The sequence below is a fragment of the Hemiscyllium ocellatum genome, chromosome 5 (assembly GCF_020745735.1).
Source record: "Hemiscyllium ocellatum isolate sHemOce1 chromosome 5, sHemOce1.pat.X.cur, whole genome shotgun sequence".
Classification (NCBI taxonomy): Eukaryota; Metazoa; Chordata; class Chondrichthyes; order Orectolobiformes; family Hemiscylliidae; genus Hemiscyllium; species Hemiscyllium ocellatum.
The window spans coordinates 122,377,745-122,403,456 of NC_083405.1; the positions used below are offsets into that span (position 1 = coordinate 122,377,745).

General features: G+C 43.1%; 1 protein-coding gene and 1 long non-coding RNA gene across 3 annotated transcripts in view; one reads left to right on the forward strand and one right to left on the reverse strand.

Moving 5' to 3' along the window:
- The window catches only part of LOC132816149 (actin-related protein 3B-like), a 181,096-nt gene extending 158,943 nt beyond the window's left edge, over positions 1–22,153 (reverse strand). For both annotated transcript variants that reach the window (XM_060825623.1, XM_060825622.1), the window contains exon 1: positions 21,961–22,153. In XM_060825623.1, the coding sequence (XP_060681606.1) occupies positions 21,961–22,004 (44 nt within the window). In that variant the 5' untranslated portion in view covers positions 22,005–22,153. The remainder of the gene's footprint in view (positions 1–21,960) is intronic.
- LOC132816150 (uncharacterized) lies at positions 21,880–24,070 on the forward strand. Its single transcript, XR_009644756.1, has 3 exons — positions 21,880–21,988; positions 22,958–23,085; positions 23,776–24,070. It is a non-coding gene; the product is annotated as an uncharacterized LOC132816150 (long non-coding RNA).
- Positions 24,071–25,712: the final 1,642 nt, after the last annotated feature.

Consider the following 25,712-nt stretch of genomic DNA (forward strand, 5'->3'; position numbering starts at 1 on the left):
TGGCAAAAGGAGAAGTAGTGATTACATAAACAAAATTGTTTTGTCACCTGCTTGATCAACTGGATGCTTTATGGCCACAAAGGCATGGATTGTCCTGCAGAAGAAATTAAGGAGTTAACTACAGGAAAGCTCCGTCTTCAGACAGATAGCCAATGCCAAATGTAACAAGGAACACAGAAGTTACTTCTGATAAGAAGGCAAGCTGCAGACTTGCAGCAATTTCGATAGAAGGATATTCAAAGAATCATCAATATATTACATTTATTAGATATACTATCAATATATTAGACCTGAAGAATTAAAATTGAACACCACAATTCCACCTCTAACAGAACTTCGAACAACACTGTACAAGGATTGGACCTTGGGCACTTCCAAAGACAGAGCATGGTTGGTTGAAATTTTGGCCAGATTCCACCAATAATCGGGTGATAGCCAAGTTGGGTTGTGAGGTTTAACTTGTTTACTTGAGGGATCTTATTTTAGTTGCTATATGCAATAGTTTAAATCATTGTTTCACTATTTAATTGTGAGATATCTTACTAAGTAGCTGAATTAAAAGAAACACCTGGTGATTTACCCACAACAGGTGCATCCAGGAGGGCTTCTTGAAACAATATGTAAGTAATGCAGTGAGGGGAGGGACCATACTACAACTGGTGTTAGGGAATGAGCCCGATTAGGTGATTGACGTTTCAGTGTGGAAGCATTTTGAGAACGGATTTTAACTTTGTAAATTTTAAGATAGTTATGGGTAAAACAGGCTCTCAGGTGAAGGAACTAAACTAATGGAAGGTTAATTATGACAGTATTAGACAGGAACAGGAGGAATTGGATTGCGATTGGCTGTTTGAGGGCAAATCCATATCTAACATGTGAGAGTCTTGAAAAGGGCAGTTGATCAGAGTTCGGGCCCAGTATATTCCTGTGAAGTTGAAAGATTTGATGGCAAGATTTGGGAACCCTGCATGACAACAGATATTGAAAGTTTTGTCAAAAAAAAACAAAGCATATGTAAGCTTTAAGAAACTGAAATCAGACCAGCCCATTGAGAAATATAAAGGAAGCAGAAAAGAACTTAAATAAGGAAAGAATAAAGATTTGGGGGGCTAAAAGGGGCCATGAAATGTCTTTGCAAGTCTCATTAAGAAGAATCCCAAACCATTTTGAGAAAGAGACCAGCAACGGAAAAGGTAGGTCCACTCAAGGACAATGAGAGACTGTATGCATGAAGCCAGAGGAAGTGGATGAGATCATAATGAATGCTTTGCATCCGTATCCATCTAGGAGAAGGACACGGATGACTGTAAGATTGGGGAGAGGTATGTTCATATTCTAGGGTATGTCAATATTTAGGAGAGGGTGCTGGGTTTCTTGAAAAACATTAAATGTAGATAAGTCCACTAGGCCTGATGGGATCTATCCCAGGATACTGGAAGAGGCAAGGGAGGAGATTGCCGGCATCTTGACTGAGATCTTTGGCCAAAGACAAGGTCCCAAAAGACTGGAGAATAGCCAATGTTGCTCGTTTGCTTAAGAAGGGCAGCAGGGATAATCTACAAAATTATAGGCCATGGAATCTTACATCAGCAGAGGTGAAATTATTGGAGGAGATTCTTAAGGACAGATCTACTCACATTTAGAAAAGGATGGACTGATTAGGGATAGTCAGCATGGTTTTGTATGGGGTAGATATTGTTTCACAAATTTGAGTTTTTAAACAAAATGATGAAGATGAATGATGACGGTAGGGTAGTGAATATTGTTACATGGACTTTACTAAAACATTTGACTAGGTCAGTCATGGAAGGCTAATCCAGAAGATTAAGTCACATGGTAGCCATGGAGAGTTGGAAAATTGGACACAAAATTGCCTTGGTCATTGAAGATACAGCACTGCAGAGGGGTGTTTTTCTGATTGGAGATCTGTTCCACAAAGATCATCACAAGGACCTCTGTTATTTTATACAAATATTTTGAACAAAAATGTAGGTGTTCTGATTCGTAAGTATGCAAATGACAAAAATTGGTGGAGTTGTTAATAGTGAAGAAGGCTATGAAAGGATATAGCAAAATATTGATCAGCTGGAAAGTGGAGCAGAGAAATGGCAGATGGAGTTTAATCCAGACAAGTTTCAGGTGATGTATTTTGGGAGGTCAAATGCAATAGGAAAGTTATCTGTATATGGCAGAAAGTCGGATGCAAATCTGTAGATCACTGAAAGTGGCAATGCAAATGAATCAGGTGGAAAAGAAAGTATACAGCATGCTTGCACTCATTAGTTGGGACACAGAATATAAAACTTGTCAATTCATGCTGTAGCTGTATAAACCTTTATACCATATTTGGCGTACAGTGTTGTGTGCAGTTCTGGTCACCACAATTCCGGAATGATGTAGAGGCTTTGGAGAGGATGCAAAGAGGTTTACCAGGATATTGCCCGGATTGGAGTGTATAAGCTATAAGGGGAGATTGCTAATAGTTAGATTGTTTTTGGAGAAGGATCCAAGACTGAAGGGACAAGTATGAGGTGAGGGAAGCCATTAGCGTCCCTGCTGATTACACTTGCAAGAAGTGCACCCATCTCCAGCTCCTCCAAGACCGTGTTAGGGAACTGGAGCTGGAGTTGGATGAACTCCGGATCATTCGGGAGGCAGAGGTGGTCATAGATCAGAGCTTTAGGGAAGTAGTTACTCCAAAAGTTATAGAGAGATGGGTGACAGTGAGGGGGAGTGGGAGGAAGCAGCCAGTGCAGAGACCCCCTGCGGTCATTCCCCTCAAGAACAAGTATACCGTTTTGGATACTTGTGGGGGGGGCGGACTTACCAGGGGTAAGCAACGAGGTTCAGGCCTCTGTCACGGAGCCTGGCCCCGTTGCTCAGAAGGGAAGGGTGGAGAAAGGTAGAGCGATAGTTCTTGGGGACTCAATAGTGAGGGGCACAGATAGGCGGTTTTGTGGGGGCGACAGAGACTCACGATTGGTATGTTGCCTCCCAGGTGCAAGGGTACGTGATGTCTCTGATCGTGTTTTCCGGGTCCTTAAGGGGGAGGGGGAGCAGCCCCAGATCGTGGTCCACATTGGCACCAACGACATAGGTAGGAAGAAGGGTGTGGATGTTAGGCAGGCTTTCAGGGAGCTAGGTTGGAAGCTCAGAGCTAGAACAAAGAGTATTTGTCTCTGGTTTGTTACCCGTGCCACGTGATAGAGAGTCGAGGAATAGGGAGAGAGAACAGTTAAATGCGTGGCTACAGGGATGGTGCAGGAGGGAGGGATTCCAGTTTCTGGACAACTGGGGTTCTTTCTGGGGAAGGTGGGACCTCTATAAACAGGATGGTCTCCACCTGAACCTGAGGGGCACCAGTATCCTTGGGGGGAGATTTGCTAGTGCTCTTTGGGAGGGTTTAAACTAACTCTGCAGGGGCATGGGAACTTGGACTGTAGCTTTATGGTACAGGACTTTGAGTGTAGGGAGGTTAGGAACAAGGCATCGATCTCGAAGGAGGGTGCCGGTAAACAGAAAGGTGGCTTGAAGTGTGTATACTTCAATGCCAGAAGTATAAGAAATAAGGTAGGTGAACTTGCAGCGTGGGTTGGTACCTGGGACTTCGATGTTGTGGCCATTACAGAGACGTGGGTAGAACAGGGGCAGGAATGGCTGTTGCAGGTTCCAGGGTTTAAATGTTTTAGCAGGGTCAGAGATGGGGGTAAAAGAGGGGGTGGTGTGGCATTGCTTGTCAAGGATAGTATTACAGCAGTGGAAAGGACGATGGAGGAAGACTTGACATGTGAGGTAGTTTGGGCTGAGGTTAGAAATAGGAAAGGTAGGGTCACCCTGTTAGGAGTTTTCTACAGGCCTCCTAATAGTCCGAGAGAAGTAGAGGAAAGTATTGCAAGGATGATTCAGGAGAAGAGTGAAAGTAGCAGGGTGGTTGTTATGGGGGACTTTAACTTTCCAGATATTGACTGGGAAAGCTATAGCTCGAGTTCGTTAGATGGGTCGGTGTTTGTCCAATGTGTGCAGGAGGGTTTCCTGACACAATATGTAGACAGGCCAACAAGAGGTGAGGCTATACTGGATTTGGTTCTAGATAATCAACCAGGCCAGGTGTTAGACTTGGACGTAGGTGAGCACTTCGGGGACAGTGACCACAACTCGGTGACTTTTACTTTAGTGATGGAGAGGGATAAGTGTGCACTGCAGGGCAAGAGTTATAGCTGGGGGCAGGGAAATTATGATGCGGTGAGGCATGACTTAGGATGCGTGGATTGGAAAAATAGGCTTCAAGGGAAGAACACAAATGATATGTGGAGATTGTTCAAGGAACAGCTATTGGGTGTCCTTGATAAGTATGTACCAGTCAGGCAGGGAGGAAAGGGTCTTGTGAGGGAGCTGTGGTTTAATAAGGAATTGGAATCCCTTGTGAAAGGGAAGAGGGCGGCCTATGTAAAGATGAGGCGTGAAGGTTCAGTTGGGGAGATTGAGAGTTATAAGGTAGCCAGGAAGGATCTAAAGAGAGAGCTAAGAGCAGCGAGAAGGGGACATGAAAAGTCCTTAGTTGGTAGGATTAGGGAAAACCCAAAGGCTTTCTATAGGTATGTCAGGAATAAAAGGATGACTAGGGTAGGTATCGGTCCAGTCAAGGATAGTAGTGGGAAGTTGTGCGTGGAGGCGGAGGAGATTGGAGAGACACTAAATCAATACTTTTCATCAGTATTCACTCAGGAACAGGACACTGATGTGAATATTGAGTCACAAGTGATTAGAATGGATGGCCTTGAGGTATCTAGGGAAGAGGTCTGGGGAATACTGGAAAGGATGAAAATAGATAAGTCCCCTGGGCCTGATGGCATTTATCCTCGGATCCTCTGGGAAGCTAGGGAGGAGATAGCAGAGCCATTGGCCTTGATTTTTATGTCGTCATTGTCTACGGGAATAGTGCCAGAAGACTGGAAGATAGTGAATGTGGTCCCCTTGTTCAAGAAGGGGAGTAGGGATAGCCCGAGTAACTATAGGCCAGTGAGTCTCACTTCTGTTGTGGGCAAAGTCTTAGAGAGAATTGTAAGGGATAGGATTTATGAACATCTGGATAGGAATAATGTGATCAAGGATAGTCAGCATGGTTTTGTGAAGGGCAGGTCGTGCCTCACAAACCTTATTGAGTTCTTTGAGAAGGTGACTAAGGAGGTGGACGAGGGTAAAGCAGTAGATGTGGTGTATATGGATTTTAGCAAGGCGTTCGATAAAGTACCCCATGGTAGGCTAATGCAAAAACTACGAAGGTATGGCATTGAGGGTGCATTAGAGGTTTGGATTAGGAATTGGCTGGCTGGAAGGAGACAGAGGGTAGTAGTTGATGGAATAGGTTCATCTTGGAGTGCAGTTACTAGCGGTGTTCCACAAGGATCTGTTTTGGGACCATTGCTGTTTGTCATCTTTATAAATGATCTAGAGGAGGGGCTTGAAAGCTGGGTGAGCAAGTTTGCGGATGACACGAAAGTAGGTGGAGTTGTGGACAGCGAAGAAGGATGTGGCAGGTTACAGCGGGATATAGATAAGTTGCAGAGCTGGGCAGAAAGGTGGCAAATGGAGTTCAATGTAGCTAAGTGTGAAGTCATTCACTTTGGTAGGAGTAACAAGAAGATGGATTACTGGGCTAATGGTAGGCTACTTGGTAGTGTGGATGAGCAGAGGGATCTTGGTGTCCATGTACACAGATCTCTGAAAGTTACCACCCAGGTAAATAGAGCTGGTAAAGAAGGCATATGGTGTACTGGGCTTTATTGGTAGAGGAATTGAGTTCCAGAGTCCTGAGGTCATGTTGCAGTTGTATAAGACTCTGGTGCGGCCTCATCTGGAGTATTGTGTGCAGTTTTGGTCGCCATACTATAGGAAGGATGTGGAGGCATTGGAACGAGTGCAGAGGAGGTTTACCAGGATGTTGCCTGGCATGGTAGGAAGATCGTATGAGGAAAGGCTGAGGCACTTGGGGCTGTTCTCATTGGAGAAAAGAAGGTTTAGGGGAGATTTGATAGAGGTGTACAAGATGATTAGGGGTTTAGATAGGGTAGACATTGAGAACCTTTTTCTGTTAATGGAGTCAGCTGTTACTAGGGGACACAGTTTTAAATTAAGGGGTGGTAGGTATAGGACAGATGTTAGGGGTAGATTCTTTACTCAGCGGGTTGTGAGTTCATGGAATGCCCTGCCAGTAGCAGTGGTGGACTCTCCCTCTTTATGGTCATTTAAGCGGGCATTGGATAAGCATATGGAGGTTATTGGGCTAGTGTAGGTTAGGTAGACTTTGGTCGGCGCTACATCGAGGGCCGAAGGGCCTGTACTGCGCTGTATTTTTCTATGTTCTATATTCTAAGTTAATAGAAGCATTTAAAATTATGAGAGGCACAAATACGATGGATAGTCAGATTTTTTTTCCCCAGGGTGGAAATGTCAATTATTAGGGGGACATAGATTTAGAATAGCTGGGGAGATGGGGGAGGATGTTTGAAGGAAGAGTGCAAAGCAACTGTTTTTTTTAATGCATGGGGTAGTAGGTGTATGGAACTTACTGCTGGGGAGAAGCAGATAAAATAGCAATGTTTAAGAGGCATTCAGGTAGACACATGAACAGGCAGGAAATAGGAGGTACAGACCATGTGCCGACAGATGGGATTAGTTTAGAATGTCATCATTGTCAACACAGACGTGGTGGCCTGAAATGTATGTTTCTGTGTTGTACTATTGTGTTCTAACAGATCACGATGAAGGTTACTGCCTCTATCATCATAAGTGTTGGAAATTACTGGACCTGCTTGTTCTAGTATAGTATAGGAAAACCACTTCTAGTCTAATTGGAAGACTTTCTTGTAGTTAACAAGACAGTTCATTATATGTTAGCAACTCATTCAAGTTACATTAATACAACAGTCATTGTTAAATAGACTTTGAAGAGGACGATATGTTAGGTCTCATCCCATTCACAATCCTATTTGGCCTCGTGACATTATAGTAAGTGGTGCTCATGGTTCTCCACAGCATTAACCCTTTCATAACAATACTCAGCAAGTATCACTGACATTCACTGCCCATGATAGGTTGGCCTTGAGTAGGTATTGATGGGCCTTCTTCAACAACCTTCATTACTGCTGCCTCTGTGGTGAATTTCCTACCACAATTTTTTTTCAGTTCAGAGGTTCCAATTTTCAGGATTTTGACAGTGAAATACATCTATGTCTAAGACTGAATGGTATTTGGCATGGAGAGTACTATTCCATTCATGTGCTGAACACATTTTTAATGTAGCAGTTGAGTATATTTCAGAGATCCGAAAACTTGTTGCAGCGCATTCTATAGTTCGACCAGCATGTAACTGGTCAAGAGTGAATGTTTAAATCGATAGGTGATGCAACCATTTCAGACTGTTTTGTCTCGAAGGTTTCAACATCAGATTTAATTGTAACTACATCTGTCAATCAAGCAAAGAGTATTTCATCATATTTCTAAATTATCTTTGGTAGATAGCAACTTTGGGAAGTCAGGCTATGAGCCAGCATTATTCACTCCCAAAATACATCACCTGAAACTTGTCATTTCCTGTGGAAGATGTTTTGCAACATCTCTCTCTTAACTTGACAGGCTGGACTCTTTTCATTGAAGAGGGGATGTTAATGAAGGCTCACTGTCCTGGATTGTTTATTGCCATCCATAACTGGATATGGCAGGAAGACAGAATTTTAATTGTTGGTTGTGGGATGTTTAATTCAGTCTACTGCATCCAGCTGCCATTGTTAAGCATGTATGCAGTCCTGTGTTGTAGCTTCACCAGGTTGGCACTTCATTTCTAGGTTTAATTGGTGCTGCTCCTGACATGCTCTTCTACACAAAAACCGAAAGAACTGTAAATGCTGGAAATCTGAAACAAAAACAGAAATTGCTGGAAAATCTCAGCAGGTCTGGCATCATCTGTGAAGAGAAATCAGAATTAAAGTTTCAGATTCAGTGACCCTTCTTCAGAGCTCTTGTACATCTTTCATGGAACCAATGTTGTTTGTCTGACCTAATGTTAGTGTTGAAATCAAGAATATGCCAGGCCATGAGGTTTAAGTCGTAGCAAAATACAATTCTGCTAGTCAGATGTTCTACGCTGCTCCTTGAATGTCCCATTATGAGTTGCTAGATTTGATTTTAATGGCTGTTTGTTGAATTTCACAGATCAGCCAATCACCAGCAAATAAAATGTTACATTTTCATCTCCTTCCAACCACAAATGATTATTGCACAAAAGACAGTCTGTCATACTGGAAATCACAGTGCTTTGGAAACCCACTATTTATAATACTGCCCCAATCTCTGCCCTCAGGGCTACAGTTTTCTATGCTTCAAATATTTTTCCAATAGCTGCAAAGCCCAAGTTAAACATACAGGAAATCAGAACTACCAGCTAAAATTAACATATAACAAAATCTAATGTTCTTGTACTTTTAAAGCAACCTCTTGTTCTTAGAATAGATTCAACCCTTCTGCTCCAAAGTAGTAGAAGGGTACAGTGAATAATCATCAAGGAAATCCCTCATCAAATTGAACTCTTGCTCTTAGTGCACAATGTTCAAAAAAAGATGTAGTCCAGGCCACTCATGTATCCTAATGGCTGGTTCACTACAGATAAGCCAGAAGTAAAGGCCATGACATAGATCACAAATAAAATGCTAGAAATCTGAAATAAAATCATGCTGAAAAAATTCAGATTTGGCAGTATCTACAGAGAGAGAAACTGCCAGGGTTGGAGGATCTGAGCTACAGGGAGACCCTGTTCAGCCTCTCCCTTACCAGGAGAGGCTGAACAGGCTGGGGCTGTTTTCCCTGGAGTGTCGGAGGCAGAGGGGTGACCTTATAGAGGTTTACAAAATTAGGAGGGGCATGGATAGGATAAATAAGCAAAGTTTTTTCCCTGGGGTTGGGGAGTCCAGAACTAGAGGACATAGGTTTAGGGTGAGAGGGGAAAGATATAAAAGAGACCTAAGGGGCAACTTTTTCATGCAGAGGGTGGTACGTGTATGGAATGAGCTGCCAGAGGATGTGGTGGAGGCTGGTACAATTGAAACATTTGGATGGGTATATAAATAGAAAGGGTTTGGAGGAATATGGGCCGGGTGCTGGCAGGTGGGACTAGATTGGCTTGGGATATTTGGTCAGCATGGAGAGATTGGACTGAAGGGTCTGTTTCCATGCTGTACATCTCTATGACTCTGTGAGTAAACAAGTTCAGGTCAAAGAACTGCTACAATTCAGATGTAAATCATTAACTCATACTTCAGCCAAACGGCTTCAAAGTTTTAGTCAACATATTGTATAGAAAAGGAAATAAAGATGAATTTACATCCACCCAGAATGATTTCCCTTTGACCTCCTCTAAAATGCTAATCACTAATTGAGAAACACAACCTGGTGGTGAAGATGCTTTTTAGCCAGTGTCCAGTCCAGCTATATTGATTTTGCTGTTTTGCTCAATTGCTTTTGGAGTTGACTTAAGGAGGAAACCAATGTTCATTCCATGGTTCGCCCCACCCCCACGCCACCCCCAACTGAATCCGGAGAATACAACAGATGCATTTCTGACAGACTTTCTCCAGTGTTCTTATGGATCAATGATACAGAGCCCAGCCTTCAGCACGATGACGACAACTGGTATTGTATTTTATTGATTTACAGATGTTGTCAATGTTCCTGTCACTGATAATAATGACTGGGAGGAGCTAAACAGCAATTATTCAAGCTAACAAACAACTTGTGCATCAAGTTGCATCACTGTTCAAATCCAAACATCAAAGAAGCAGCAGAGAAGGACAAGGGAGCAAATCCTACACTCAGGATCCCACTACCTGATGGGATATACTGTACCTAATACCCAAAGATCTTCACAGTGAGAATCGGATTGTTCAATCACATGGGAACCCAAGGCAAAAAGTCACCACCCATATAGATGTCATTCTCAAATACTGGAACAACCCTGAACAAAAACATATATACAAACACTGTTCCTTACAGAGTTAATCCTTCCTAAATGAGCAATTTTCTAAACAAATCTATAATAAAGCTTAATTTTTGTCTGTTCAGATGATTCTGATTAGTCACTTTACACCATGCATTGTTTGAGTGTTGCCTAGTGCTTGTGGCAGCACATTTAGTTTTCAGTACCATTTTGAACTAGAATAGAGGTGAGTAGTGAAGGTTGGCACAGTGATCAGTGGATAGCACTGCTGCCTCACAGCACCAGGGGCCCACATTTGATTCCACCCGCGGGCAACTGTCTGTGTACAGTTTTCACATTCTCCACATGTCTGCATGGGTTTCCTCTGGGTGCTTCGTTTCCTCCGACAGTGCAAAGATGTACTGGATGAGCCATAGAAGCTGCAGGTTTACAGGAATAGAGAGGTCAAAGTGACTTGCCTTTGGAGGATTGGTGTGGACTTGATGTGCCAAATGACCTGCTTCCACACATAGGAATTCTACAGCTACTATTTTTTTAAAAAGCTCATGAGACACATGACAGATTTCTAAAATGCTGTTTTAGGAAACCGGTTGCTAACTGAATTTTCTTTTAAAATTTGAATTACACTTATTGCTCTTAATTAAATTTTGATACATGTAAAACATCCTCCCATTCAATTTTCAATAGTTTATTAGTGGCAGCAAAGTGTTGGCAGCACAGGAAACCAATGGAAGGTAAGCTCCCTGATCAGATGAAGTGTCAACTCTCCACCTGGCTACATTCAGTCAAAAAAAATGGAGGGTGGGATAGAATAAGGATGCTCTAGGAAGAAAGGGTGGGATGGGTTTGATACGGGAAGGGTGAAAGGAATGGGATGATGGAAATGGTCAATTGTGGAAACACAGCAGGGACAATTATTTTAAAAAAATTAAACAGAAACCCTGTACTTGAGTAGTGTGTTGCAGTGAAAATATGAATTTCACTGCCATTCATTTGCTGGTCTCCACTACTACCAGACTGGTAAATTAAACTGAATTTATTTCAATGCAAGAGGCCTGACCAATAAGGCAGATGAACTCGGCATGGTTGGGAACATGGGGACTGGAATATCATAGCGATTACAGAGACATGGCTTAGGGATGGACAGAACTGGCAGCTTAAAGTTCCAGGATACAGATGTTATAGGAAGGATAGAAAGGGGCATGGTAAAAGAAGAGAGGGAGTGGTGTTTTTGGTCTAGGATAATATTTCAAATGTACTGAAGAAGGACATTCCTGGGAGAACATCCGGAGATGTTATATGGGTGGATCTGGGAAATAAGAAAGCAATGATCACCTTATTGGGATTGTACTATTGGCACCCCATTAATCAGTGGGAAATTGAGAAGCAAGTACATAAGGAGATGCCAATTATGTGTAAGAATAACAAGTTTGCATGCTAATGGGATTTTAACTTTTCAAATATAGACTGGGACTGCCATAGTGCTAAGGGCTGGGTGGAGAGGAATTTAAGTATGAGCACAAAACTTTTCTTATTCAGTTTGCAGATGTACCTACTAGAGGAGCAAAACTTGACTTTCTCATGGGAAATAAGGCAGGGCAAGTGATTGAGGTGTCAGTGGGAGAGCACTTTGAGGCAAATAATCACAATTCTATTAGTTTTAAAATACTTATGGAAAAGGATAGACCTGATCTAAAAGTTAAACTTCTAAACTGGAGTATGGCCAATTTTGACGGTATATTTCGAAATTTGATTAGAAGAGGTATTCGCAAATAAAATGATGGTTGGAAAGTGGAAGGCCTTAAAAAATTAGATCACAAGATTTCAGAGACATTATGTTCCTATTAATGCAAAGGGAAAGGCTGGTGAGTTTAAGGAATGCTAGATGACTACAGAAATTAAGGCTCTGGTCAAGATAAAGAAGGAGGCATATATCAGGTATAGACAGCTGAGATCGAGTGAATTCCTGGAGGAGTAAGGGCAGTATAATAAGAAGGAACTCAGGAGGGCAAAAAGGGGACATGAAATAGCCTTGGCAAATAGAGTTAAGGAGAATCCAAAGGGATTCTACAAATACATTAAAGGCAAAAGAGTAAATAAGGAGAGAATAGAGCCACTAAAAGATCTAAAGGGCCGTCTACGTGTGAAACCAAAGGAAATGGGTGAGATATTGAACAAGTATTTCACATCAGCATTTACTGTGGCGAAGAACATGAAGCTTGAGCACTTGGGGAATATCTTGAAAAGTGCCCAGAAGATGACGTGCTGGATGCTTTAAAACACCAAGGAGGATAAATCCCCAGAACCTGACCAGGTGTATACCAAAACTTTGTGGGAAGCCTGGAAAGAGAGTGCTGGGCTTTCTTGCTAAGATGTTTGTATCATTGATAACCACAGATGAGCTGCCAGAAGACTGGAGGTTGGCTAATATGGTGGTAAAGAAAAGACAAGAAACTATAGACCAGTGTGCCTGATGTATGTCGTTGGAGGGAAATCTGAGGGACAGGATTTATATGCATTTGGGATGGCAAAGATTAATTAGGGACAGTCAACATGGCTTTGTGCATGGGAAATTGTCTCTCACTAACGGTTGATGTTTTTGAAAAAGTGACAAAAAGGGCAGCACTGGCCTCACAGCACCAGGGATCTGGGTTAGATTCAACCCTCAGGGGACTGTGTGGAGTCTGCACATTCTTCCTATATCTGTGTGAATTTCCTCCCACAGTCCACAGATGTGCGGGTCAGGTGGGTTGGCGATGCTAAATTGCCCATAGTGTCCATGGAGGTGCAGGCTAGGTGGATTAGCAATGGGAAATGCAAGTTTACAGGGATAAGTAGGGGCATGGGTCTAGGTGGGATGGTCATTGGAAGGTCAATGTGGACTTGATGGGCCAAATGGCCTGCTTCCACTTTGTAAGGATTCTATGATTGCAGTGCATATAAAGTTCTTGAAGAATAGGAAGGGTTTGAAGGGATATGGGCTGGGTGCTGGCAGGTGGGACTAGATTGGGTTGGGATATCTGGTCAGCATGGATGGCTTGGACCAAAGGGTCTGTTTCCATGCTGTACATCTCTATGACTATGTATAGCACAATGATCAGTTTTTAATATAAAGGCTACAACTACTACTCTGTTCCAAAAGTAATCCGCTAAATGGGCCAAAACAAGTTAGAGAACTTTGCTGCATTCATTTATATAATTTCCAATGTAGGGCTGCTAGGGGAAAAAGAGTTTTGATGGAAATGAACGTGAAGATCTTTTAATAATACTGTCAAAAATGTTAATATTAAAAATTACACTGCTGGGTCTGTACAAAATTCAATGAAATTCACAATTAAAATAAAGTTTTGAAACAGCGTACAGATCATAAACTTGATATATGGAGACAAGTTGTCAGAGTTTCATCTTGCATTAATCAGAATTATGATGCAAGAAACATTTGTTTTGAGAACATCACTACTCCTCGTTTTTGGGTTTGGAACTGTGACTTGCAGTCAAGAACTGAACTTGAAACAGCAGCTCATTTTAGAGAAAAAAAGAACACTATAGACTGTTGTTTGCTGTCGGGAACTGGCCTGGAAAGATAATGCTGCCTAATTAAAGCTCTGAGGACTTTAGACAATCCAGCACTGAGATGCTGTTATTTTCAGGCACTGGGAGCTAGTTCGATGTTGAATTGGTCAATCAAGGGAGAACCAGTAGGAACAACTTGATGCAGATGCTGGAATCTGTATTGAAAACAAAAATTGCTGGAGATCACACAGATCAGAAAGCATTCATGGTGACAGAATAAGCTAACATTTAGAGTCTAGATGACTCTTCATCAGAGCTCTGAAAAAGAAATCAACTGAACTCAAAACATTAGCTTGCTCTCTCTCCATAAATGCTGTCTAACCTGCTGAGATCTCCAGCATTTGTTGTTTTCAAGGGAAAACCAAAGCCAGCCATGTTGAAAAAAGAAGGAATAAACAATGAACTAGCTTTGATTTTTTTGTTGTGTCAGGGGGCAGTTTGTTTCGGAAGCTGTTTTTGTTATTGACTTGTTGCAAACTCAGATTATAATCCCAGTTGTAAGAAATAAATCTAGGTTTCTAGAAATCTGTGGAAACTGTTTGCATTGACCGCTGACTTCACACAATTCACACAAGATGTACAGACCTATATGTCTGTAATAGAGTCCATTAAAAGATTTCATGAAAACCTGATATTCATCATTGAAACAGTTATCGATCTATCAAAATAAATTTATTTTCTTTTTAATTAATACCTTAACTGTGTGTTTAGACCATAAGACCATAAGACATAGGAGTGGAAGTAAGGCCATTCGGCCCATCGAGTCCACTCCGCCATTCAATCATGGCTGATGGGCATTTCAACTCCACTTACCAGCATTCTCCCCGTAGCCCTTAATTCCTCGAGACAACAAGAATCTATCAATCTCGGCCTTGAAGACATTTAGTGTCCCGGCCTCCACTGCACTCTGTGGCAATGAATTCCACAGGCCCACCACTCTCTGGCTGAAGAAATGTCTCCGCATTTCTGTCCTGAATTGACCCCCTCTAATTCTAAGGCTGTGTCCACGGGTCCTAGTCTCCTCGCCTAACGGAAACAATTTCCTAGCGTCCACCCTTTCTAAGCCATGTTTGTTGATGAGAAAGTAAGAAGTTTATGAGAAATGATTAGGCTTAGATCATAGATAATTAGATTGCTTTGTCATTCAATTGTGTTTGGCTAAAGTTACATTATTAATAATGAATTGTCAATCTTTACGTTACAAACTTGGTATCCAAGATCCATTATTTCTAAAGTCTGGTTAGGAACAATTAAGCAATTTTAAGGGTCATTGAATGTTTTAATTTCACTATGTTGTGAATCGAGTGATAGTGTGGCTGATTTGATTTGGCTTGCTATCTCTGTCATAACACTTGTAAGAAGGGACACCATTTTAGACAGCGTTAAAAAAAGGTTGCTGATTAGTTCAACCATCATTGGCAATCAATCTTAATTCACAGACCAAACAGGTAGGCTCTGACCAAAGTCAAGAAATTGTCATAGGAATGCAACAAACTTTGGCAGTCTCCTTGACCAATTTCTTTTCCACGAAAGAAAGGTGCAATGGTTTTACAAATTCCTTTGTTTACATAAAACAAGGTTTTGACAGTCCAACTGGTGATCTGAAAATTGGTTTCTGCGTCATCGTGTTGACCATCCACAATCAGCAGCATACCAATTATATCGAATCAGTCTGCGTTTGCAAGCCTCAAAATATGTGCACCATAAACGTGATTTGGCTACTATCAATCGTACATTAAGAGTTACAGCAGAAACCACTTTAAGATCATCAGTCAGGATCACAGTCTGATGCATTTGTACATGCTAGATGCTATGACTATTAGTACAGAAGAGTCTCCTTGCCTGGAATAATCAAAAATGAACTTAAATTAAAAGAAAACTTCTACTTACTTGGGACCTACACGATCTCCTGATATCCCTAAACACCTCTCGCTACTGTACTTCTAGGTAATCATTATTCTAATGTCGGAAACTTTCTTCCTCAAAAAGGCAGTGAAAGTAGAATCCTTAATTTTTTTCTAAATAAATAGGTAAATAGATTCTTCATAAGAAAAGGGTGGGGAAGTTTATTAGGGATAGGCACAACTGTGGCGTAATTAGATCATCCATGATCTTACTGAATGACAGAGCAGGCTTGAGTGGCCTTCTTATGCTCCTAAATGTTTGAACACATATTTGAAACATGATAGCCAACTTGCATACAAGAAAAACTGTAATGAGATATTAACTAGATAATCCACTTTCATGATGTTCGCTGAAGGATAGCAGTGGCTAAATTTTGCCCTTTTTTTGAAATAATTCTTTCATGTCCACATTATAGAGAAGACTGGGTCACTCATTTGACAGATTGCACTTGTGACACTCCAACACTCCCTCGGAATGTCAGGCTTGACTTTTAAGCTCAGAATCAAGACAACCACAAATAATGTTGGATGTAATGCAAGCAGTTCAAAAAGGTGGCTTATAACCACCTTCCAGATGGACAATAAATAAATTTGAAGTTCATGGAAGACACTGATAGCCAAAACTAAATGAAAATAATGCAAGATAAAAACACATTATAAATAAAAGTTATAATGCATGACTATTACAATTGTTAACATTCACAGATGCAACCAGCTGAGGTGCTTCAGTTTTACTGCACTTGGTATTGCAGAACAAAAAACACAGCTACAGTATTACATTAAATTCTGATCACAATACTTCAGGGACATTTTGACGGTCCTTGAGAGAGTGCAGATGACATCAGCAGAATGGTTCCAGGGATAATAGAATTTTAGCTACAAAGTTTAGTTGAAGAAGCTGAAACTGTTCTCCATGGAGCACGGATAAGGCAGGGGGATTTAGTCAGTCAATGTAAAAAAGATCATGACAAGTTTAACTAAGATTGACAAAGAAAAGCTGTTCCTATTCGCCAATGGACTAACGGACAGATTTCAAATTTTGGTAAGAGATGAAAGGGTAATAGAGGAAGAGTTTTTTGTTAATTCAGTGAGCAGTGATGACCTGGAATAAAATTAAATTGCTGGAGAAACACCACAGGCTTGATCTGTGAAGGAAGCATCTGTGAAGGAAGAAACTTGTACATTAACAAGAGTTAATGTTAAGAATCCAATATCCAATAAAACCTCTTCAGAGGTTCATGTAGTGCAGTGGTCCCCACCTCTGAGCCAGAAGACCTAGTTTTAAGTTTCACCTGCTCTAGAATTGTATCATACCACAGCTGAACAGGTTGGTGAATAACTATAATGCCTCTTCAGAAATCATTGACCTCGTACACATAAGATCATAAGACATAGGAGCAGATGTAGGTCATTCAGCCAATCGCATCTGCTCCACAAATCAGTGGCTGAAGTGAAAATCCTCAACTCCACTTTCCTGCCTTTTCCCTACAACCCTTGATTGCTTTACTGATTAAATATCTGTCTCTCAGCTTTGAATATACTTAATGACCCAGTTTCAACTGCACTCTGCAGTAAAAAAAATCCACAGATTTACAAGAGAAGAATATCCTCCTTTACCCATTTTAAACATGCAAAACCCCTTATGCTGAGAATTATGATCACTGGTCCTAGACTCTCCAACAAGGGCAAACAACCTTTTAATATCTACTTTATCAAATCCCTTAAGAATCTTGCACAGTTCTAAGGTCACCTCTCATTCTCCATATTCCAATGCTAACAGGTCCAATCTATTTAACTTCTCCTCACAAGGTAGTCCCTCTGGACCTGGGATCAACCTAGTGAATCCTCTCTGGACTACCTCCATTGCCAGTGTATCTTTCCTTAGATAACGGTCCCAAAACCTGTTCACAATATTTCAAGCTGTGGTCTGACTAGTGCCTTGTCTGGTTTTAGCAAAGCTTCCCTATTTTTATATTCCATTACCTTTGAAATAAAGGTCAACGTTCTATTTGCTTTTGTTACCTGCTGAACCTGGATGCAAGTTTTTCATGTTTCATGACTCCCAAACCACTCTGTTCCATAGCTTTTAATCCATTTAAATAACATTCACACTGCTTGCAAAGATGCTGGAAGCGTAGAAGAATAAATTCAAAAGGGAATTGGGCAAGCTCTTCGAGGAAATAAACTGGTACGGCTACAAGACTGGATTGCCCTTTGGAGAGCTAGCACAATTTTGGCGTTTTTATAGCTTTCAATTCATTTTTGGGTTGTGGGCATTTGGTAGGCCAGCACTGATTGTTTATTCCTAATTGCCATGGAAAAAATGTTGAAACACAGCAGTCCTTGAGATGTGGGAAGACTAAAGAGCTGCTAGAAATGAAGTTCCAGGTTTTTGGCCCAACCGACCAGAATTTTTAAAAATCAGCAAGATACTGTAGTTCCAAATCAGGATACAGTGTGGCTTGAAAGAGAACCTGCAGGTATTTATGTTCCCAAGTTTCTAGCATTATTCCATTTCTAGGTGGAAGGGGTCAGGGATTGGGAAGGTTAAGTCAGAGGAGACCACCAGCCTACCCCTCTTTCCTAGCCACAAACCTTGAACCTCTTGCCCTCCCTCTCATGCCCTCACTCCCCAGACACTCCATCCTAGTCACGCCAAACCAGACTCCTAAACCCTTTCTCCTGGCCACACCCTCCCTTGCCCCGTTCCTTCCTGGCCATGCTCCTTCAAAACCCCTATCACAGGGCTATGTCCCCTCATCTCCCCCCCTCCTCGCCATGCCCCCACAACTCTCCCCCTCCTTCCAGACTACACCCCCTCAACTCTCCTACTCTCTCTCTTATTCGAGAAACCCTCAACTACACCTCCTTGACCCATCTCCCAAAGCCCTCAAATCCCCATTCTCGCACTCCTTCCCAGCCATGCCTCAACTTTTAGTACCAACATCCATTTCAAACACAACAACTCCCACAGGACTATACCTCCTCTCTCGACCTCCTGCAAAGGTATGATCCCATACTTCCAATTCCTCTGCCTCTGCTGCATCAGCTCCCAGGATAAGGGATTACACTCAAGGACAAATCTCCAAATCCAACACATCATCCTTCACTATTTTCACCACCTACAGTCAGACACCACCACAAAAAAGATATTTCCTTCCCCACCCTTATCTGCTTTCTGTAGGGACCGTTCACTCACAACTCCCTCGTCAGTTCCACACTCCCTACCAACCTCTCCTCCATACTAGCTCTTTTCCTGTATTCGCAGGAAGTGCAACACCTGCCCCTCCACTTTCCTCTCACCTTCAGCCAAGGCCCCAAACGATCATTCCAAATTCGGCAGTGATTAACCTTCACTTCTTCTAACCTGCCTATTGCATCCATTAATCCCAATGTGGTCTCCTTGACATTGGAGATACCAAGCTCAGACTCGGGGGAATGGTTCATGAAGAATCTGCACTCTGTACGCTCAAATCAACACCACCTTCTGGTTACCAGCCATTTCAACTCCCTCTCCCCTTCCCTTGACAATATGTCCATCTGTGCCTCCTCCACTGTCAAAATGAGGCCACATGCAAACTGGAGGAACAACACTTTATATTCCACCTCCGGAGCTTACAGACCAATGGCCTCAACATAGAGTGCACCAACTCCAAAATTTCCCCACCCTCAACCTCATCGCATGTCCAGTCCTCTTTCTCCTCCCCACCTCGTTGGCTTGACTTGACATAACCTATCCATCTTCCTTCTCATCTATCCACTCCACCCTTCCAACTGACCAAATCACAATAACCCTCTACCTGCATTCACCTATCACCATCCCAGCTACCTTTCCCCCTCCTCATCCCTGCCCCCATTTTCTTCTGAGCTCCCTTGCCCCTCCCCAGACCTGATCTGAAATGTTAGCTTTCTTGCTCTGCTGATGTTGTCCGACCTACTGTGCCCTTTCAGCTCCTTATCAACCCTCAAGTCTCCCTTTTGGCCACAGTCCCTTATCTCCCCTCCCCTCTCAGCTATGCCCACTCATTCCCCTCCTTTCTAACACTCCTTCCCCTCACAAACCACTTGCTTTCTCAAGTTCTCACACTCTCTCTCCCTTCCAACCACATAGAATTATACAGTCATAGAGATGTACACCACGGAAACAGACCCTTTAGTCCAACTTGTCCATGCTGACCACTTATCCCAACCCAATCTAGTCCCACCTGCCAGCACCTGGCCCATATCCCTCCAAACTCTTCTTATTCATATGCCCACCAAGATACCTTTTAAATGGTGCAATTGTACCTGCCTCCACCACTTCCCCTGGCAACTCATTCCATAGACGTACCACCCTCTGTGTGAAAAAGTTACCCCTCAAGTCTCTTTTATATCTTTCCCCTCTCACCCTAAACTTATGCCCTCTAGTTCTGGACTCCCCCATCTGGTGTTGTGTGATTTTTAACTTTGTACTCCATAGCACCTTACCATTAAGTGTATAAGTCCTGCTAAGATTTGCTTTCCCAAAATGCAGCACCTCACATTGATCTAAATTAAACTCTATCTCCTACTTCTCAGTCCATTGGCCCATCTGATCAAGATCCCATCGTAATCTAAGGTAACCTTCTTCGCTGGCCACTGCACCTCCAATTTTGGTGTCATCTGCAAACTTACTAACTGTACCTCCAATGTTCATATCCAAATCATTTACATAAATGATGAAAGGTAGTGGACCCAGCACCAATCCTTGTGGCATTCCACTGGTCACAAGCCTCCAGTTTGAAAAACAACCCTCCACCACCACACTGTCTTTTACCTTTGAGCCAGTTCTGTATCCAAATGGCTAGTTCTTATTGTATTCCATGAGATCTAACCTTGCAAACCAGTCTTCCATGGGGAACCTTGTCAAATGCCTTACTGAAGTCCACATAGATCACACCTACCACTCTGCCCTCATCAATCCTCTTTGTTACTTCTTCAAAAAACTCAATCAAGTTTGAGAGACATGATTTCCCACGCACAAAGCCATGTTGACTATCTCTAATCCATCCTTGCCTTTCCAAATACATTGTACATCCTGTCCCTCAGGATTCCCTCCAACAACTTGCCCACCACTGACATCAGGCCCACTGGTCTATAGTTCCCTGGCTTTTCCTCTCCACCTTTCTTAAACAGTGGGACTACGTTGGCAACCTCCATTCTTCCGACACCTCACCTGTAATTATTGATGATACAAATATCTAAGCAAGACGCCCATACCTGATTCATCTCCCTCTCAGCCACGCCCCTGTCCCCTCACCCCCTCCTGGCCATGCGTCCCCAGGTCTCCCCTCCCTGCTGGCCAGGGCCCACATCTCCACTCACCCTCCTAGCCAGATTTGCCCCCACCTCTCCACTCCCCTCCCCTAACCACTCCTCAACAGCCATGTCCCCACCATTCCCCTCAGGCTACAAACCAGCCATGCCCCAATCTCTCCTCTCCCATCCATGGCCCTATCTCACTCACCACTTCACACCAGAGATGCTTCCAACTTCTCCCAGCCAGCATATCAACCCTCCTCCTTCCTGCCAGCCAAGCCCCAAACCTCTCCCTTCTCTACCAGCTAAGTAGCACTCCCCTGTCACTACCTGCCAGCCATGCCACAATCTCTCCCCATTCCACTCAGCAAGCCATGTCCCAAATTCTCACCTCCCCTCCCCTCAGTCATACCTCCAAGCCAGCCATACCTCCACTTATTCAAGCCCACCTCTCCACTCCTGACCTCTACCCTACCCTCCCTTTCCTCCAAACCACATGCCCACCTCCACCCCCAATGACCAGGCCCCTCCAAACCTTCCCTCCCTCACCAGCCACGCCCCAACCAGCCCCCTCCCATCAACAGCTAATTCCCAGCATCACCCCTCCCCAAATCTCCCCTACCAGCCACATCCCCTCCACCTGCTACACTCCCTCCTCTCCTCACACCCCACTATCTGCCACACCCTATCCTCTAGTCAAAAAAGTGAGGACTACAGATGCTGGAGATCAGACTCAAGATTAAAGTGGTGCTGGTAAAGCAGCACCCCCTCCTTTCCCTTGCAGCCAAGCTCCCTCCCCCTCCTCACCAGCCATGCCCTTACCTCTCCCCTCCCCCTCGGCTATGCCCCACCTCTCCTCAACACCCACACCAGCCACTCACACAACCAGCCATGCCATTACATCTCCCCTCCCCCTCCCTGCCAGCCACGCCCTTATGTCTCCCCGCCCCTCACAACCAGCCACGCCCCTTCCCTGCCAGCCACGCCCTCACTTCTCTCCCCCACCTCCGCGTCGGCCACACCCCTTGACCTCTCGCCAACATGGAGACATCCACGCAAATTCGCGGCGGCCGTTACCAGGGCAACCGGTGGGACAGAGACGGCTGGACGCAAGGGCATTTGGCGGTGACGGGGTGGGGGGAGGTCCGTGAATTATTTAGTGAAGATTCCTCCCGCAAACGCGTTAGTAGATTTATAGACAAGACAAAGCGGACTCACCCTGTCCCGCAGTCAATCACACAAGGAGGTAACTTGCCGGCCATACCGTCGGGATAGTCAGGGGGGAGGGGAAATGAAAAAAAAACTTTTTTGTAGCCAGTAAGTGGCGATCGGAGCCTGCAGCTAGTTTTTTAAAGTATGGGTAGAGAGGAGGGGGAGGGGAAGGCGCCAACCGCCACCACCAACCGTTAACCGCCGCGTCTCCGCAGTCAGCGCGCGCGGAGTACTTCCGGGGTCAGTGCCGGCAGGGGGCGCCGGCTCGCGCTTGACGGGATCGTCAACCGACGATCAGCGCCTTCGCTCGACACCCGGGGAGTGGGGTGAAGGATATTGAAATGTACTTTCAAAATCTCCGAACAGCTCAGCTTCTATAAAAATGCGTCATAACCTACTGCCAATCGCCACCCCCCCCCCCCCCCCCCCTCTTGAAGGGCTAACGTCGACTTTCCTGCTCCTCGGATGCTGCCTGACCTGCTGTGCTTTTCCAGCACCACTCTTATCTCGAGCTGAAAATGTGTTGCTGGAAAAGCGCAGCAGGTCAGGCAGCATCCAAGGAGCAAGAGAATCGAAGAAGGGCTCATTCCCGAAACGTCAATTCTCCTGCTCCTTGGATGCTGCCCGACCTGCTGCGCTTTTCCAGCAACACATTTTCAGCTCTGATCTCCAGCATCTGCAGACCTCACTTTCTCCACTCTAATCTAGACTCTGTCTGCATTGAACACACTGCCAGCTAGTGTCTTTGATACCCTAACTCTCTTCGCTGAGTGAGGAAAGCCTTTGCACGTTTTGTGACTCACATATCTGAGGACGTAAATGAGCTGCAGAAGAACCAGGCTACGACTGTAGCGAAGATAGCCCAGTACAAGCGAAAACTAATGGACCAAGTTTATAAAGCCTTGCAAGTAATTTATTGCATATTTTTGCAATTTTTATGTGCACATTTAAACCCATTTTAAAATGTATATTTTCTTTTGCAAATTTGTATTTTTACATACAGATGTCGGTAAGGAGTTTGCTTGATCAGGTGTTGCAGAACAGAATGCTTTATCAGATTCCAGCCCAAATGCCCACTTATTCAAACCACTATGTAATCAATTTTCTGCCTTGTGTGCTTAACCTTGGAGTGTAAGTATTCCCTCTATCCAAACTTTTTTCTGATTATAGTAACCAGGCAGTCTGCACTCCACAAACCTTTGAAGAATCCTCATTTTCTTTCACAAGAGATTTGTTTGAAGAATTCCCATTTACTCATTTGATCTTTTTGACCCCCAGAATGCTAACCCTATTATCTTCATATCACAGCATTTTACCTTTTAAATTTATCTAATCAGAGGGTTAGATAGGGTGGATAGGGAGAGCCTTTTTCCAAATATGGGGATGGCAAACACGAGGAGACACAACTTTAAAGTGAGGGGAGATAGGTATAAGACAGATGTCAGAGATAGTTTCTTTACTCAGAGTAGTAAGGGTATGGAATGCTTTGCATGCAACGGTAGTAGATTCGCCAAGTTTAAGTGCATTTAAGTCGTCATCGGACAGGCAAATGGACGTACATGGAATAGTGTAGGTGGGATGGGCTTCAGATTAGTATGACTGGGTGGCGCAACATCGAGGGCCGAAGGGCCTGTACTGTGCTATAATGTTCTATGTGTGCTCTTTAAACCTGCTTCTTCCCTAGTCCTGAACTGGACTACCCCCAAGTCCCACCTGCACCAGAGCTCATCTAGCTGTCGTGTTGTCTCGGAACATTAGCTTGCACTCTTTCCACGAATGCTGCCTGACCCGCTGTGATTTACAGCATTTTTTTGTTTTCAGTCCAGATTCCAGCACCTACAGGAATTTGCTCCTGTCTCCAATCTAACCTCAAAACTGAAGTTTCTCATCTCTGGAACCGGCCTTGTCAATCGCAACTGCACTCTCTCCAATGTATTCAAGTCTTTCTTACATTGTACAAAGTTAAAAATCACACAACACCAGGTTACAGCCCACAGGTTTAATTGGAAGCACTAGCTTTCGGAGCACTGCTCCTTCATCAAGTAGTTGTGGAGTACACAATTGTAAGACACAGAATTTATAGCAAAAGTTTACAGTATGATGTAACTGAAATTATATGTTGAAAGATACCTTGATGGTTAAGTTTTTCATCTGTTAGAATGACCATGTTAGTTTCACCTCTTTCATCTGTAAATCACAAAACTTTTTTTTAAAAGTTACATTCTCAGGTAAATCACTCTTACGTTGTGGCATCCATAGCTGTGTTTTGTACACATTACACCAGATCAGGTTTTTGCAAGTGGTGCAAAACTGGGATCACCTCCCCGAACAAGGGAAAGGCTTCAGGCAGAGCTCAGAGATGCATTACAGCAACATGAAAATGGTGAATGTTTGAAATCATTTCCAAGGAAATTCTACACTACAATAAGGAAAACAACAGTTAAATAGAAATGCTTGGAAATGTCAATACTGCAGCTCCATTTAGAAGTATCCAGGAAAGGTCAGAGCAGAATTTGTTGCTCAATTTTGGCATAATCTGAGGATATGCAAAACAAACAAAGTGCTGAAGAAACTCAGGTTTAGCAGCAGCTGTGGAGAGAGACACAAAGTTAATGTTTTAAATCTGATATGATTTTTTCTGCTTCAGGATTTCGGAATGTAGTGTTATGCCTATGTAAACCTAAGAGCTATCCAGTTGAGCTAAAATGTGCTTTCCTTTCCCAGCCTTGAAAATCACTTTGCTTCTGTGGTTTTTGTTCCATTCTCAGCAGCCAATCAAAATTCTTTAAAAATCTTAACGAGGCTTTTGGAGCCCAAAAGCAAAAACAAAACAGATGTAAACATGTACACTTGGTAATGCAAATGCAAAAAGGTGGAGGTATAAATCTGTGTTCAGTTTTGGTAAAAGAATGACTTGCTTTTGATTAGCACTTTTTATGAGTACAAGTGCTTCACATCCAGTAATTTTGATGTGTCGTCACTGTAGCCTCTAAAAATAACAGCCAAACCACATTGTGAAAACCAACAGATGAACTATTCATGTGATTTTGAGAGTGGCAGGGTCTTGATTTGAAAGCGAGCACTTCTGACAATGCATCACTTGCATTGGAATACCATCCCTGAAGTTTGTGCTCACATCCTAACCCTTGAACTTTTGAGACTGAGTTAGGAGTAATGATCCACAGCTGACTGGAAGGAGGTCCAGATTTTGACTGTCCTTTGTTTGAAGACCATCCTGACTTCACCCTTGAATGGCTCAGCTTTAGTTTTAAAATTACAACTACTTATTTTGGATGCCTCCAAAGGTATACCACACCAACTTTAAATCATCTTAAGCCCCATAAATAATTCACCCTTTAATGTTCTATACCCAAGTCCTGTAAACAGAGCCTACCATTCTGTTACAAATGGTGTATGGATCACTAAGACAGAAAAGACATGAAGTGTGGCAGTGCAGATCAATTTAATCAAAGACCTGAGGTAGTTCACCTGGAAAAACAGAATGTTCTGCTCCTCAGTTGTAGAAAGTTAATATCTAATTTATTATTAGATGTTATTGCTTACTATGGGCTGTGTAATTGCATCAATTAAAGAGCTGATCTCGTGAAGTCAATGAGCTTGTCACAGCTGCAAATCTGATTTTCGCTTGTGATGTGCTGGTAAAAGTTGTTAAGGATAAACTTGTGCATTGTTCTTTAGCTGGAAAAACAAACTGAAAGAGTCAAATGTTTACTAAACAATCCCCAACTGAAGAAATG